This window comes from Primulina huaijiensis, chromosome 16, assembly GCF_012295235.1.
Source record: "Primulina huaijiensis isolate GDHJ02 chromosome 16, ASM1229523v2, whole genome shotgun sequence".
NCBI lineage: Eukaryota > Viridiplantae > Streptophyta > Magnoliopsida > Lamiales > Gesneriaceae > Primulina > Primulina huaijiensis.
The window spans coordinates 15,229,513-15,247,390 of NC_133321.1; the positions used below are offsets into that span (position 1 = coordinate 15,229,513).

General features: G+C 34.0%; 1 protein-coding gene across 1 annotated transcript; it reads right to left on the reverse strand.

The window, feature by feature from the left end:
• Positions 1-7,488: 7,488 nt before the first annotated feature.
• LOC140960737 (cyclin-D3-3-like) lies at positions 7,489-9,210 on the reverse strand. The gene is made up of 4 exons (XM_073418986.1): positions 8,551-9,210; positions 8,206-8,407; positions 7,963-8,093; positions 7,489-7,859 (listed from the first exon to the last, which is right to left on the reverse strand). The coding sequence occupies exons 1-4, from the start codon at positions 9,058-9,060 to the stop codon at positions 7,617-7,619; spliced, it is 1,086 nt and encodes a 361-aa protein (XP_073275087.1). The 5' UTR covers positions 9,061-9,210; the 3' UTR covers positions 7,489-7,616.
• Positions 9,211-17,878: the final 8,668 nt, after the last annotated feature.

Sequence of the window (17,878 nt, forward strand, 5' to 3'; positions counted from 1 at the left end):
TAATCCGTGATTTGAAAGCAAACCGAAACATAGTAATATGTTGTGTCATTTCATATACCGGACATTTTGAAAATATTTTGCAGCTTAATTAATTAATCATATATGTATACTGTATTAAAGTTATTATCCAAAAACTAAAAAAATACACATACCATCCAAACTAATTATAAATATAATCGCTTCATATTTTTAAAAAATATCACATTATCCACACATTAATTTTACAAATTATATCAAAATAATTATAAATATTTTTCAATTCAGAGTACAAACTATTCGTAATCTAAAATTGTTTATGTTTTAAACAAGGCAAAAACTTGTGTGAGACGGTTTCACGGATCGTATTTTGTGAGACAGATCTCTTATTTGGGTCATACATGAAAAAGTATTACTTTTTATGCTAAGAGTATTACTTCTTATTGTAAATATCGGTAGAGTTGACCCGTCTCACAGAGAAAAATTCGTAAGACCGTCTCACAAGAGACCTACTCTCTAAACAATAACTTAACTTCAACAATAATACATTCATCATAAAATAAAATATTCAAGCATATAACGTGTACATACGATTATCAGTACTATATGAAGGTTAAATTCTTTAATGGTGTATTGGTGAAACCTTCTATAAATATCTCTACAACTTTCAATTTCCATCAATTTCATTATTTTTACACAAAAACTCATGTGAAATGGTCTCACAAGTCAATTTTGTGAGACAAACATTCTATTTAATTCACACAGAAAAAATATTACTTTTTATGTCAAAAATATTATTTTTTATTGTAAATATAGACAAGGTTGACATATCTCACGAATAAAGATTTTTGAGACCGTCTCATAATAGACCTACAATTCTGTCGAATATTCTCCGTTCAATCCCTTTTCGATACAATTTATTTAATAATTATAATATTTATAGGTTGATACGAATCTGACCGAGCACGGCGTGCAAATTATGGGAAGGACGGCTAAAGAAATTCAAAGAGGTGGCGTGCAAATGATGGGAAGGACGACTAAAGAAATTCAAAGAGGCACTACAAGGGCTTATGAGCAATGTTGAAGGATTTACAAGCAAGGTGCAGAGTTCTGAAGGGTTTGTGATGCATAGGAGTACGTTTGGGAGTAATAAGAACACCATTCAAGGGATGAATGAAGAAAACGTCCAGAATGCGCCGCGCCCGAGCGGTAAAATACTACCGCCCGAGCGCCAAACGTACTGCCCAAGAGTTGATTTCCAGAACATTCGGCGCCCGAGCGGTCATTTTCTGCCGCCCGAGCGCAAATAGTCCAGAACCCTCGGCGCTCGAGCGGTAATATTCTACCATCCGAGCGCGAGTCAGATGCGAGAAAATCTTTAGTTTCCTAGTTAGAGTTTAATTGATCTTGGTAACTTGATTTTGAGAATCTTTAGATTGTATACAATATTATGTACGAAATTTTACACACAAGACACATTATTATTATTGAGTTTATACAATAGTTTTGAGTTTTTCTCAAACTTTTTCAAAGCTTTGCTTTGTAATCAAAATCAAACTTATCAAAGTTTTACTTTGTAGCGTTTGTCGATCGTTCTTGTGCGGATTGTCAAGGGCTTGTTCTTTGAAGGTTCGTTATAAATTCGGTTGTTTATTTTCCGTGATTATTTGTTGCTAAACTTGTCATAGTTTAGAGGTGAAAATCACACACACACTTGATTCAAAAGATCGGGACAACACATTGATCCTTGCTCGTTATTGAATGGAGGGCGCGATTCGATTTTAATCGTGTTTGCTATTTATTCGTACGAGGATTCATATCATATGTATTTCTATATTTATATCATTTTTATTTCATTTCAAAATAAATTAATTATATATGATTAAAAAATTATAATGAAAGAAATTTTATTTTATATATACTACTATTATGCTCACGCAACAAAGCCTAGTAGTAATAAACTATTTCGACCTTGCAAAAACAAACTTTGCATAAACAAAGCATTATTATCCGATGACAAAGATTTGATAGGCACGATGATTGGCTGATGATGTAGCTTTCATGATTGGGGAAAAGCCCAACTTAATTATCTGACGGCCCATTTCATAGACACTGGCATTGAAAGCCCATTAAACAGGGAGATTTAAACCAAGATATATTGTATGTATAATTAGACCTTGAGATTCATGTCTTGTCAAGGCCATTCTAATTAAAACAAATAAACGAGTACATTATCGAAGGATGGTTTGTTATTTGTAAGGGGCGGAAATTGTAATTTCACTGAATGGTTGCGAGATTCGAACACGAACGATACGCGGTGGTTTCGAACGAAGGCGTCTTAATTAGAATGGCATCACCATGCAAGTATTATTATAATTCTTGAGATTAATTTTTCATGCATTTCTTGAGATTTTTGAAGTATGTGACGGACTTATATGAATTTAGACTAACAAAAAAAGAAGAAAAAGAAAAAGAAAAGCACACACATTGGATTCTCTTCCATTATACTCATGGATATATATCAATTTATCAGAGTATTTAAATGCAAGAAACCAAAAAATAAATATTGGCAAGAAATTCAAAATCTTGGCAAGATTTTGAAAGAGTGGTAGATAATAAAGGGCATCACGATTGAAGTGTGTTTGCGCTGGCAAAACAGATGGATGAAATAACCCAATTTTATCATCTTCCCAAAGACAGGTACCAATCAAATCATTTTGCTCTGCAAAAAAATGGGCCCTTTCTTTATTTCTTTTGCAGCGTGCAGGAGTTTTGGCTTTTGTTTATCCATTAAACTTTTTGTTTAATCTCCCCCATTTTCTTTAACTTGTAATAACTTTAAATTTTCAGACCTGAATCCCCATATTTTGTTTTAATCCGATAATCGATTTTTCATAAACTTTTAGTAGATTTAAGAAATATCCTCAGTGAATGAATCCAGTTCGAATCACGCGCCATTGGATGTTCATAGTCAAAGCTAGTAATTTTTTTCCCACAAAGTATTTTCATGTTATGTTCCATAAAACTCAGCAAACATGATTCCTTCCCCTATATTATGCAGCATGGATAGCGACAAGTACTGATGATAGACTATTGCAAAAGGAAAGTAATAATAATAATAATAATAATAATAATAATAATAAAGAAAAGAAATAATGACAAAAATAGGTATTTTTATCATTTCTAAAACAGTTGATACTCAAATATCATATATTAGTACGATATTTTCGATGTTTTGCATCGATTTTCATTCGAAAAAACAAATATATAACTTATATCACTATTTGTGATATATGTTTGGATGCTCAAATATCACATATTAGTATCAGATCAGAAACAACTGACAATCAAATATCATATATCACTAGCACATTTTTAAATTTTTATACCAATTTTCATCTAAGAAAAGACATTTAGACCAAAAAAAATTACATAGAGACTAAAAGCAAATTTTTGTTTGTTTTTTAAAACATTTTGAGCAATTTACCATTAAAATAAATAATTAATCAAGTTTCAACGAAATACTGTTAAAAGTACATAAAATCTAGCTGTGAGATTGGTGTGCTTGCTTCTTTATTAATCTAGAGGAAATATAATGATTTGACGATGAATTACTGACTCTTTTCTCTAAGTCTTTCTTTATATTTTAAATTAATTAATGCTTTTGATTTATGAACCCTAATAATAATAAATAAAATGAACATTAGTTGTAACCAGCTATTAATGTATATTTACCTATATGCCTAAAAAAAACAGAAAAGAAATTATAACCCTATTAATTTGCATGCTAACTTTCTTTAATCAAATAAAAATATTTAAAATTTTACCCTCGATATATTTAAATTTCATGCTTTATTATTATTAATTTAAGTTTTAATCACGACGTGTTAATAATATTAGAATTTTACATCGAATTTAACATCGTTAAATACCATTTTCAAAATAATCAGAATCACCTTAAGTGGAAAATGACCGTCACGATCTTCAATGTAAATTGATGACCTTGGAACTAATGTAATAGTTTGTAAAATTACAAATATACTTGAAATATATTATATGAATTTGAAATCTCTTTAATTATTTTTTTTTTTTCTAAATTGATTTAAAAGATCAAATGACTCAATTCACATGTGATCTATAATTCCATTTTGGAAGACAGGAAAAATTGATTGATCAAATAATGCAAATGAAACATTATTCAAAATTTGATTGAAAAAATGCCACCTGTTCGTTTTCTTTTGATTTTACTCAACATATTTGATAAAGAAAAAGGGGGAAAACAAAGCTTTAAATCATAAGCATTCAGTAGGTCAAAAGAAAAGACCAAAAGGTTTGGTCACAGTAGAATTATAATATTATCTGGAACCAACTTTATTTTCCCATTACATTTCAATTTTTATTCATTATCTTTTAAAAATTTTCATAAATTTTTTTATATAAAAAATATGTCATATCTTATTTAATTTTATGTGTTGAAAAACACTAAAGTCTCAATTATTCTAACTACCAAAAGCAACGAGCAAACAAAGACATATTGCCCGAAATCAGAAGATACTGTCCCCCAATTTCAAAATTCCCCCTTAATTCCTTTATTCTTTTTTCTTTTTTCGTGCATCTATTTATATATTTAAACCCACCCTTATTTTATGCCTTCTAACAAGTTTTTATTTTCAATTTTTTTTACCAAAATAATTTTTTTTTTAAAAAAATTATTAGTAAAATGATTGTCTCTCATAAGAGATTGATTGACACATGACATTTGAGTTACCATACAATTTATATAATAAAAAACATTCGATTATATAATTGGTATCAACCAAAATTTCCCGTATACTTGGTTCTAAAATGGGCACGAAAGCTCAATTTCTCTTCATTTGAGCTCTATATGTAAGATGATTTATCACATATATTATACATATATATCATCTATTCTAGACGATGAAGATTTTAAATATATGGCAATAAAAATTATTAGTCACATGTGTTGTATGTATTCCGAAAATAAAGAAATACGTTTATAAATCTCAAAAGTCAAAAAAAAAATAAAATTGAATATTTATTTCTTCCACTGGTTGCTTCACCAGACATATTTGACATATTTTATGGCACATTAAACAAAAAGGTTGGACAAGTAAGTAAGATCCACAACCCATATTAACAAAATATGTGCGTGCCATTAATTTTGCGTTTTATTTAATCTTTCCACCATAAAAGCTCCCAAAAATAGAGGAAAGATATGAAACAAGACAAAAAATTATTGTGACCCATTAATTTCTGACAAAAACTTGTCTGAGACAATCTACATATCGTATTTTGTGAGACAGATTTCTTATTTGAGTCATCCATGAAAAAATATTATTTTTTATACTACGAGTATTATTTTTTATTGTGAATATCGTTAGGTTTGACTTGTCTCACAGATAAAGATTCGTGAGACCGTCTCACAAGAGACATAATCTTAATTTTTTTACTAAATAATAAATCCAAGACAAACTTTATACTATAATATTTATTTTATATAATTAACTGAAAATTAATTAATGGAGACCCATTACTTACAATAACTTGCTCCGACAGTCACGCTGCTTCATTACAATTTACGAAACGTGGGCAAACATTTTTTTTATAAAAAAAAACTAAATAAATATATATAAATTGTAAACTTTTTATCAAAATTTGTAATGACCAAAATATCACATGAACCTTATTATTATTATTTTTAAAGAATTTTGTAGTTTTGTGAGACTGATGTGTGAAAGTTTGAAGAATGGGTTCAAAGTTATAATGAAATCTTAGAAATAAATATTTAAGAAAGCACATGCTAGCCTTGTTATGTATGTCTTTTGTGCGAACCCTAAGTGCCCAGTCAAATTCGATCGAGCCATAATTTCTTTTTTTTTAAAAAAAAAATCATCGATACGAGTGTAGATGTAGATGATATTACTATATGATTGATTTGGTTTGGACGATTATATTCCGATTTAATGAAAATTTTATAAAAATGTAGATGATAACTATTATTATCACAACAATTTTCAAAATTTTAAAATTAGTAAATTTTTTTTTAAAAAAATGAAATTTTTAAATGATCATATCAATCTATATGATTGAACCCTTGTCACGATTCAAATATTTTATATCATATCAAATTATACTACACCACGTAGATAATTATTTCACTACAACAGTCTCTCTCAATAATTGCAATCGTATTTGATAACAATTGAAAGAATGGACGTATGACGTTTCCACAAAAACTATAGTTGGTGATAATTGTGCAATTCAAATCTTTTAAACAGTACAAGATCATGCAACATTTTATTTGTTTTAGCCAGCAAAATAATTATTGTTCTCCGAAAATTCTATATATAAACAATTATTAGAAAAAGTCAAAAATTTTAAAATGGATTCTTGATTTACTATTTATATTAAAAACATTGTTCAAATGGTTAGCAAGGAAAAAAACCCTCAAATGTTTGAATTATATTTTACAATGAATTTAACAAATTCCATATTTCCAACTGATAGTGCCTTTTCAATTCAAATTATTAAATATTATATGGTGTTTAATGATACAACATCCTTCAATTTTGACCACTTCAAAAGCAAAATCTCATAATGTACAATTCCCAATAGTCAAAATCCAACCAGATCTCCTACCAAGGTACCCTACTTGAGGGGTAGATTTCTACTCCAGTCATGTCCATTTGCCTCAAAATTCAAAAAACACTAGTCTCACACTTCCAACCAGGCCAATCCAATCAACATATTAATTCTTTTTTATCCTGAAAAAAAATCGAGAAATTGCCCTTCATTTCCCGGCCATCGTTTTATTGTGTTTAGTCCCTCGATACTTTTTTAATAACAAATTTCCACATAAAGTGTACCACATTTCCACATGAAGTGTACCACAATTTGTATGATATAGTACCACAATTTTGTGAATAGAGAGTGAACCCAAAAAAATGTTTTGATTAGGGATTTTTCACCAACTTTCCAAAAAAAAATCAATATATTATATATAATAATGTCTATTGTTTAAATTTAATAAAACCCTATTTAATTTCATTGCCTAAAATTATGACAAATGGCCGACAAATTGTTCCTCCCCTCACAAGCAAACAAATTCTACACTTTTCTCTATCGATCGATATTCCCTCCCACACCAGTCCTTTTCCCTTCCTCTACTGGAAAACTCACCACTACGAAAATCTGGACGTAAAAACAAAAAGTCACGCGCGCAAGATTTTACAATAAAAGATTATATACGAAAATATTAAAATATTGTTCGTGTTCTTAAGTTCTTGGCTTCATCTGGATAAAATGCCAATCATCGGTGCCTCTCTGTACAGCCCCAGCTAGATCTCCATACCCCACCGTTCATACAGACAAAATACCAACATAAACGACTGATGCATGCTTACGGTTCATTTTTGTCGCGAATTTGATGTGTTTTACCGATGAAAATTTAATTTATTTTTACGGAAAATGAATGGAATTCATGAGTCAAAATGGCAAACAGTTTGTTCATACACATATTATTGAACATATATATGAAATGTTGATCTCTAGTCTATGACAAATTTGAAATAATAAAATATGAAAATGAGGGAACTTGGACTCTTGGTGGGATTATCATATCAGAAAATTGCATGATTTTGACTCTGGGACTTGGTTTTCTTGGACAAAGGCTCTGGTGAGGAGGAGGCAGATGCAATACTCCTCACCGCCCAGGAATCGTTTGAGCTTTCCGAGCCCAATGAGACTTCCAATACTCCATTGGGACTGCAAGGCGACGATCTGAACTTTCTTTTGTTGCTTGAGTAGAAGTGCACACTTGTGGCCACATCTTGTATTAACCTGCAGCAGTCTTCCACTTTTTCCTGTAATAATTTCATAGTTTTTTTTTCAAGATTTGTAAGTCAAATTTGTGGGGAAAACAGAGATTTGAAACATGATTAGAGAGAAAATGGCAAGAATCAATACCTTGTTTGTTCCAAGAATGTTTATCAGGTGATCTTGATATTGCACTCCAATGGTGGGCTCGACACTATTTATAACATACAGCATTGTGGCAGTGGCCAAAGCAGAAGGTAGATGGCACACGGCTCTACAATCTGCAAGTGATTTTATACAGCAAACTTAGAAAATACAAAAACCCGTTAAGAAAATTTATTAAAGAAGAATTATTGAAAATAAAGTTAATAATATATATATATAGTTTTCTACCAGAAATAATGGAAAGAAGCAGGCACTCGGATCTCCTGAAGAAAACTTTAGAGAGAGAGCTCTTTAATCCAAGACTCCTCGAAATGTAATCAAGAAATGAATGTGGGGTGACTGGATTCATCTTCCATTGAAGCGTGGAAAGAACCAAAAGCTCCATTCTTTGAATGGTTTTCGACTCAAACACATACTTGGCCTCCTCCACCTAAAAAAAATCAAATTTTTTTTAAAAAAAATCAAATCTAACTGCATCCCATAAGATCCTACAAAAAATCACAACAAAATCCAACATTCGAAGGAAAATATGCATCAACATTTGCGAATACATTTTTTAACTTTTTCACATACTTGGAGGTCTAAAAGTAGAGGCACTTGAGTCTCCTCAACTTTTGCAGCCAAAGAAAGACAAGCCACAGCAACAAGTTGAGTCATCCACGGCTTCTCTCTGTGAGACTGAAAACTGTAGAGAAACCTATCCAGATAATTAACTGCAAGAACCGCAGTGAGAGCAGAAAAAGAGTAATACCCAGTAACCTTTAGAATCCACTCCACTGCCTCACCCCTAGATGGGTTCGGCTCAAATCCACCGCACACTTCATTTCCCTTCTCTTTTGCCAATAAACATTTCAATTCTTCATCTTCGCCCAACGATTTCTGCTCCAAAAAACCCACAAAAGATTCAGGATTAATTAACTTATTGTTATCTTTGTCCAAATCACTGTCCCCGACCCCTTCTTCCGCGATGAAAAAATAGTTTCTTGCGTTGTTTTCTATAATTTCTTCATTAATATCCCAATGCTCTTCCTCACAATGCAAAGAATCGATGGTGGACAATGGGTTTAGTTGATGAAAAGACATCCTCTTCCGGGAAGAAGAGTTTCAAGGCGTGCATTCATTATAGTCCAACAAAGGGACAAAGAGCGATAAAGAAAGATTGGCCTTGAGATGTGCTTTGAGCCATCCCAATAAGAGAAGTGGAGGAAGGTGGAGACTTAAAGAGTGAGAGGAGCTCTAGTGTACCTTATATTTTGCTTTCTGGAATTACTATTATTCTAAATTAATTTTATTAATTAAAATACAGTCTCATTCAAAATCCTAAGAGCTCGTTTAATTATTAATAGTGATACCCCATACGGATCCGGGTCGATTGACGACCCGGACACTATCAAGAGCCCGAGCACTACATGTTTCCCAAGAATTCTTCGAACAGCCCGGTCTCCTGCGCAATAATCGCCCGAGCTCTCGTATAAGTACCCGGGTAATCAATTGCCCGAGCTACTTCGAGAATTGAACCATACTCAAGTATGATTGATACAGGACGTCTAATCTGTCAAAACAGCTTGGGTTTGGAGTGTCCTAAAAGTAATCAGAAGATAGGGTATGGGCAGCCGACCTACCATACTTAGTAGGTAGCACTGGAATCAAGGTATCTACCTCATCTTCTACTATAAAATAGCAGGTATAAATGTCATTTACCGATTCTGAAATCTTTGAACTCTCAAGCATTACACATATATTCTCCCAAATATTGCTTGTGTTCATCTTCAACCTGCTGACTTAAGCATCGGAGTGGCCACGCCGGATACCCCTCCGGCGCTCATTCACGAGTTTCTTTCATTGTTTGCAGGTACTATTGAAGCCATTACCTTCACTCAAATTCCCTAAAAACTATAAATTATTGATTTGACCTGTTGGAGCTCCTTACCCGGCTCATCCATTCCAACAAAGTCACATCATTGGCGCCGTCTGTGGGAAACTTGAGATTAAGGCGTTGATATGGCTCATACTCGAAGAACTAACCAAGAAAATTCCCGGGCTCATGGGGATAATGCGCGTACTTCGGGGCAAGGTGAGGGTGTTCCTCCCACGGGACCCAATCTTATTACCATGACCCCGGAGGAGTTGGCAAGAATAATCTCCGAAGCGGTGGAGAAGGCTGTGGCCAGGAGAGAAACTTCTCGTCAAGTTACACCACCCGGAGATGTGCAAATCAATGAGCAGGAGCAAGAGCAAGAATTGAGGGATGGTGAATTTTTCAAGTCGTTGACCAAAAAAGTGCCCGGGGATTTCGAAGGATTATTATCCCGGGCAGAAAAATACATCAACATGGAGGAAGCTCAGATGGAGAAAAGGAAAGCTGTAAGAAAAGAAAGGGGGGACCGGGTAGCTAGGCCCGAGGAGAAAGGGCAGAGAAGGAATAATCCAGGACACTTCTCTCACCACGTGCCTCTTAAGATTACCCGGGACAGAGAGGTTCAGGAATGCAGTAGGGATCTGGCCGCGGACCATCAATTATCCCGACCTGAGAAAAGAGGATTTTGTACTCTCCATAAGGTGTGTTATCACAACACCGAAGATTGCAAAACATTGAGGGGAAACTATTCCTTCCATTCCGCCCCAGAGCAAAGTCAAGCCCATAAGAGGCCGAGATTGCCATGGACATGTTCACAGCCAAGGCCCAACGCTCGGGGAGGAAGTATGAGGAATGTACCGAGGGGAGAGCCCGTTAGGAGAAGAGAGCCCGATCTTGAGACGAAAAAGAAGTCACCCCCTGCTACAGGATTGATAAAAATGATATCAGGAGGCTCCACTGATGGAGACTCCAACCGGGCAAGGAAGTCGAGGTGTAGGAGGGAATGTATGGAGGTAGATGGAATGAGAAGGAGGGGAGTCAGAGCGCAGTGCGGTGGATTCATCGCTAGGAGAGCCCCGCACATTAGCCCCAGAGGTAGAGGAAGTAGAATTAGACATATTGCGAAGGAGAAACTTACAAGTATTCGGAGAAGGATGGTCGAGGATTGTGGAAGCTAGGTGATTTCGCGCGGAGGAGCTTCAGGAAGAAAACTCGCAAGGGCTTCGCCGAAGTTTTAAATTTGAAAGTGTTTTTTTTCGAAAACAGGAGGCCTAATATATATAGGCGGTGGAAACGAATCTGAACCGCTGATCCAGAACAGAACAAACGAACCAGATTAACCTCGAAAATTGAGCGGCATGATTGGGCGGGACATTTGAAAAGACGGGGGCATAAATCGAGGCGTCATGATCATTTATACACTCGGAATACATACAGATTCTGACAGCTTGGCAGTAGGGCATACGTCATTATAACACCATATCAATTACCCGGGTGATGTGAAAGCTCGGCATTTCATTTTAAACCCGGGTTGTGTGAGAACCCGGCAGTATGAGAACTCGGCATTTCATTTTAAGCCCAGGTGGGGGAAGAGCCCGGCAATTTATGATAGGCTCAGGAAACATTAGTTCCTGGCATTTCGGTTTTACGCGTTAGTTACATACTACTCGGCTTACAGAATTCATTGGCAGAAGAATAGGAAGATGAAGAATTACATCTACTAAAATTTTATTGAGGAAATAATCTATGCCACGTTACAGCAGCTAGTTCAGAATCTACAGAATCCTGCCACTCAACTATCCAATTATTCAATTCATGGATTCTTAAACTAGTGAAGGATTCGGCAGAGGAAATCTTCTTTAGCTGATGCCACTCCTTCCATAGCATTGCATGCAGGAGAACTTGGTCAGTTGCTAGCTCTGTAACGTGGTTGACATCAAATTGTTGTTTGTATCTTCTCGCTACTGCCCTCTGGGAACGAGTAAGTGCCAAACCATGTTGATAGGAATTCTGGAGATCTTGAATCTTGAACCATGAAGACATAACCTTTACCGAGATATATTCTTCAATAGTTTTCTTCAAGTCTTCCAGATAAGGAAGCATCTCATCTGTGACAATGGCATGCGTACTGCTACAAGCGGTAGACTCACTCGAACTCGGCATATTGGATTATTGTTCTTATTTCACTTTCATCTTCTTATTTATAGACAGGTGGTATTTAATGTTGAAGAAGGTGGAGAGCCGTGTGCTAGCTTAAACGTTTTTTATTTATGAAGAAAGATGGGGCTACAGGTATCAATGTATCGGAATTAACAAATTCTTGGAACGTGGAATGATATGAATGCGAAGCGTGTGTCATAATAACGTCTCTTGGAATACTCGAGAAGAGTAACTGACAGAGCACCGTACTCAGAGCCCGGGAGGCTAGAGTCCCGGGCATTTCAAGGAAAGCCCGGGAGATGTTAAGGTTTAGCATTGTGATTTTATCAATTAACCTTGTTCCACTCGCGGTATATATGCATCAACCGATAAACTTAAGAGATTACAGCAAAATAACGACAGAGACAGGCTTCAATTAGTATTCTATTCAACCATAGACATTAGCGCGTACTACATCATCGTATTCTTCCTCTACAGCGATTATCCATATTTTCACCCAAGCAGATAAAGGTCCGGTGGAAGTCTTCAGGAAGCTGTCTGAATCAGCAATACGCTTAAGGATCTTTATTTCTTTCCGAAGCATTAATTGGTAGATACGACCATCTGTAAAGACGTCTACCCACTCAGCTATATGCAAGTGCTCTCGCACTCTCCTCAGTTTAGCAACCAGGCTAGGAGTGATAGCTTCTCCAGAATCATAAAGAAGTTTCAGCCCCTGAAGCTCTTCCCAGTAGTCAATAATTGCGTGAAACACTTCATCTTCCATAGTAGATTTTCGAATCTCTAGAGCGGATTCCTTTAAGGCTTCGGTCATACTCGGAGTTTTCGAACTACTTGCACCAGCCATTGTGTTTCCTGGATGACAGTTTGTTAGTGCGATTGAAAAATGGGTGAGTGGCTATGTATAGGAGGAAGGGACTAATCACAGCCGTTGATTTGTAAATGCACGAACGACTAAGATGGGCCAAGAGTTGAAAAGACGTGTACGGTTGTCAAGGCGTCAGACTTATCCACTTCTCGAAATGCGAAACGTCTTTTAAGCGGGAATTTATGATATGACACGTGTCATCGTGGTAGTATCGACAGGGCCCAAGAATGTTAAACAATAAGTTATTATGAATCCAGGGGACAGAAGGTCTCAGCATTTCATCTCATCTATGGGATATTTGAAGACTTCAATTTGGTGCACTGTTCATTATCTTGGACTGATCGGGACAGCGAGTCAAGCTCTAGCCCGACTATTTTAGGGATGGGTGGTGATACCCCCATAAGGATCCGGGTCGTTGCCATAAGGATCCGGGTCGATTGACGACCGGACACTATCAAGAGCCCGACCACTACATGTTTCCCAAGAATTCTTCGAACAGCCCGGTCTCCCGCGCAATAATCGCCCGAGCTCTCGTATAAGTACCCGGGTAATCAATTGCCCGAGCTACCTCGAGAATTGAACCATACTCAAGTATGATTGATACAGGACGTCTAATCTGTCAGAACAACTTGGGTTTGGAGTGTCCTAAAAGTCATCAGAAGATAGAGTATGGGCAGCCGACCTACCATACTTAGTAGGTAGCACTGGAATCAAGGTACCTACCTCATCTTCTACTATAAATAGCAGGTATAAATGTCATTTACCGATTCTGAAATCTTTGAACTCTCAAGCATTACACATATTTTCTCCCAAATATTGCTTGTGTTCATCTTCAACCTGCTGACTTAAGCATCGGAGTGGCCACGTCGGATACCCCTCCGGCGCCCATTCACGAGTTTATTTCATTGTTTGCAGGTACTATTGAAGCCATTACCTTCACTCAAATTCCCTAAAAACTATAAATTATTGATTTGACTTGTTGTAGCTCCTTACCCGGCTCATCCATTCCAACAAAGTCACATCAAATATCATCAATCAAATTTAGTTCTAATCATAAGCGTGATTAAAATTTAACGTTTTATTAACATCACATTATCGATATTTACATAAATATGTACTATATATACATTATGTCGATGTAGACTACCCGACATGGAATCCCGAAAATGGAAGCATGCGTGCGAGCTAGCTAGAGTGCGCGAGTGCGTAAGATAGACATGCAGGCTAGCTACATCGTATTTCTATTGGGCTTTAGGGCTAGTATAGTTAATGGGCCACAACTTCAAAATACGTAGCAGTACAGTGGGCCGTCATAGAGTGGGGTCCACACGAAAAAGTTAATATTTTATAAATTAGTATTAAATTACATACCATATACATGAATTTCTGGTGTAATTTTCATAATATATGAATTATAAATATAATGAACATATGAATTATTTTTTACACAAATGAAATCTAAAAATTTACGATTAATATTTACAGATTTTCCACTGAATTTGGGAGTATCCCATAAGTTTTGAAGGTAGTTTTCGATATTTATTGACATAAATGATGGAATATTTCATTATTTCTTAACCCCTATATAATATCATGGTTATGTTCAATATTTTTAAATTACCCAAGAAGAAAACTTTGTTGTTATGTAAAATTTTCTATGTAATTTATTTGGTTATGAACTAAGGTTGTGTTCGGATCGATTAATTTTGACGAGCATTCTATTTATTTAAAATTTGTTTATAAAATAATTCTTCGAATTTATTTGAATTAATTGATATCAAGTTATCCATACATGTAGATATTTAAAAATCTGTCAGCCAGCTTCCATGGAAAAAAAAAAAAGAAGAAGAAAAAAAGACAAGCAACCGAGTTATTATTGATGATAAAACACAATGTCGCAATCTTTGAAATTTAATTTGAGAAATAAAATATTTTAAGAAAAATAAAAATAAAAGAGATACATAATTAGATATTATAAGAAATAAAATAGAAGCAATAATGAAAGATGAAAATAAAGGAGTAGACCGGCGTCAATAAAGAAGCTCATAAATCAAAGCTCACAGCGCAACTGCCTCTTTTCTCTACTTTTTCTTTCACATTCTAAACATATCAACATCACTTATTAATAAATTTAATGTCATTGCTCCCAGGTAAGGATGTCAAAAATGTGACAAGATCCTGTAATCTGACCCGATTCGACTAGAAAAAATAAGTTTGAATTAGGGATTTTCGGGTTTGTTTTTGACCTGAAAATTTTAATTTTTTTTAAAATATATATAATTAATAAATATTTTGTATATTTTTATGTATTGTATGTTTACAAATTTTTATTATATATTTTCCATCGTTTAATATTTATTTTATATATTTTTTTATTTTTTAAAACAATTATTCATTTAATTTATTAAATAAATTTTTTACTTTTTACAATTAGATTTTCAAATTTAAATCATATGTATATGAGTTTGTTTTTTTATTTTTGTATAAATTTGTTAATACAATTCGGGTTGGGAGTTATCTGGTTGGTTCGGGTGGAACATATTTTTAATACTAGTATGCATCAACCCGACCAACCCGAATTGACACCTCTACTCCCTAGGTTGTCCGCCAATTGTCAGGAGCTCAATGTTTTTTATCAATACTTTTTTGGTGAGCTTGTTACGGTTTAGCTGGTGCGATATATCTAGATAACATGATTTGCAAGTTATTACATGATTAGCACAGAGTCCGAGGGTTTAACCAGTGTTCGTCGAAAAATAAGTGTTGCGGGTTTAATCATAATAAAAGAAAGTATTATTAAATAGTAGATAATAGGTATATATAATCTACGTTACAACGGTAAAAAACAAATTCACATATAATTACATCCAATAATATCTATGTTGTATAAGTAAATATTTATATTAGTATAATATATATAGTTTTTAAATTGCAGGCAAATATGCAATTGCCCCCCACCCCTCACCCCCCCCAAAAAAAAAAGGGTGGGTGAAAAAAAATACGTAACTATTTTCTCTTTCTTCTTTTGTCCCGTAATTTCAACGGGAAATTGGACTTAACTCCCTAGTCGCCGTTTTTTTTTGTGTTCAGTCCCTGGGTACTTTTTTAGTACCACATTTTCACATGAAGTGTACCACATTTCCACATGAAGTGTACCACAATTTGTATGACATAGTACCACAATTTTGTGGGTAGGGAGTGAACACAAATAAATGTTTTGGTTGGGGATTTTTCACCAACTTCCCCTAATTTCAACGCCTCTTTAATTTCTTTTGCAAACGTATTTGGCTGTATATACTTTGCAAACGGTGTCTTCCCGACAAAAAAAAAAAATTTAAAGTAAGCCGATCAAAGTTGCCATTACGGCGCGCAGGCCTTCTTTTTTTTTTTTTATCATCTTTCTGGTGAATCTTACTCAATTAAATCAAATCAAAATTCAAAGGAAAGCAAGGAAATACTAGTAAAGATCAAGTACTCCATGCTGACCTCCCGTTACATGAATCTTTCTTTCACTTTTGAGTCTTTTATATACTGCACTTTTTTCTCTTCTTTTTTTTTTTTTTTACAATAATGAAAAATAATTCATCGAGTACAACTAAATTTTTTTTTTTTTTATAGATTTTTAAGTTTGTTTTTGAACTCGATGCAACATTTCGATACGCTCTCGTCACGTAAATTAAACCATGTCCCGCTCAAAGAAAGGTCTATTAGGTAACGAAAATCAATAGTTTTATTTCAAATAGATGATTATTTAAATTTTTTGCATAATTAGTTAGTAATTTTTTTCTACACCCCTAGATATGAGTTACTCTAATTGAAGGGGAAAATTTTTTCAAGAAAACTAAAAATAACTTTTAAAACTAAGGTTTAAACAGACTGAGAGACATTATCTATATTATTATTATTATTTATATCTAATAATGCACAAACACGTTAGAGTAACTAATTTGATCATTTCAATGGATGAACTTCTTTTATACAATAAAAGTTGGTAAATTTAAAATGAGTAGCTCTCTTGTGATACGGTCTCACGAATTTTTATCTGTGAGACGGGTCAACCCTACCGATATTCACAATAAAAAATAATATTCTTAGCATAAAAAATAATAATTTTTTATATATGACTCAAATAAGAGATCTGTCTCACAAAATACGACCCGTGAAACCGTCTCACACAAGTTTTTGTCATTTAAAATAGCTATATGATTTGTTAATAGATAAGTTAAAAATATGTGTACGTGAATTATCGCGTGTATGAGTTGATAATATATTTATACGTATGGAATTAATTAGAGCAAATGGGTGGGGGCAATCTGTGTAATCAACATATTTGAACGCAATTATGATGTTTTATGGCAGCAATTAAAGAAACACCATATTACAGCNTCATGATTCACAATTAACTAAAACAACAAAATACATGAATTAATATTTTTAGGTTCATACTCTCACAATCAGGTCAAAAATTATTAGGGATGTCAAAATGCGACACGACCCGTCAACCCGACACGACCCGACACGAAAAAAATCAGGTTCGGGTTGGGGTTTTTCGGGTTCGAGTTGGGTTCGGGTTGGGAGGATTCGGGTTAGTGCCATGTTATGCGGGTTTCGGGTTGGATCGGGTTGGGCCACGGGTTGACCCACAAACTTTTTTTTGAAAATATTACCTATATTTTTATATATTGTATGTTTGAACAAAATTGATTGTATATTTATATGATAAATTTTCATAATTTAATATTTATTTTGCATATTTTTATTTTTTTAACAATTTTTTATTTGATTTAGTAAATATACTTTTAATTTTCTACGATTAAACTTTCAAATTTAAATCGAAAATTTTGTTATTATGTGTTTAAATTAAAATAATATTATTATTTTTTATTTTTTTGAATTTTTTTCATTACTTTTTTAAAAAAAATTTAAAATAAAATAAATAAAATTCGGGTTAGACGGGTTGAGTCGGGTTACACGGGTTCGTGTTCGGGTTGGGGGTTTTCGTGTTGCTTTGGGTT

Bases quoted from the DNA above. Each gene is read 5' to 3' on its own strand.
- LOC140960737 (XM_073418986.1), bottom strand. From the start codon at position 9,060: ATGTCTTTTCATCAACTAAACCCATTGTCCACCATCGATTCTTTGCAT. The intron at 8,408-8,550 runs GTATGTGAAAAA...GATTTTTTTTAG, and splicing joins CTCTACTTTTAGACCTCCAA to GTGGAGGAGGCCAAGTATGT. The intron at 8,094-8,205 runs GTAGAAAACTAT...AATCACTTGCAG, and splicing joins GCTTCTTTCCATTATTTCTG to ATTGTAGAGCCGTGTGCCAT.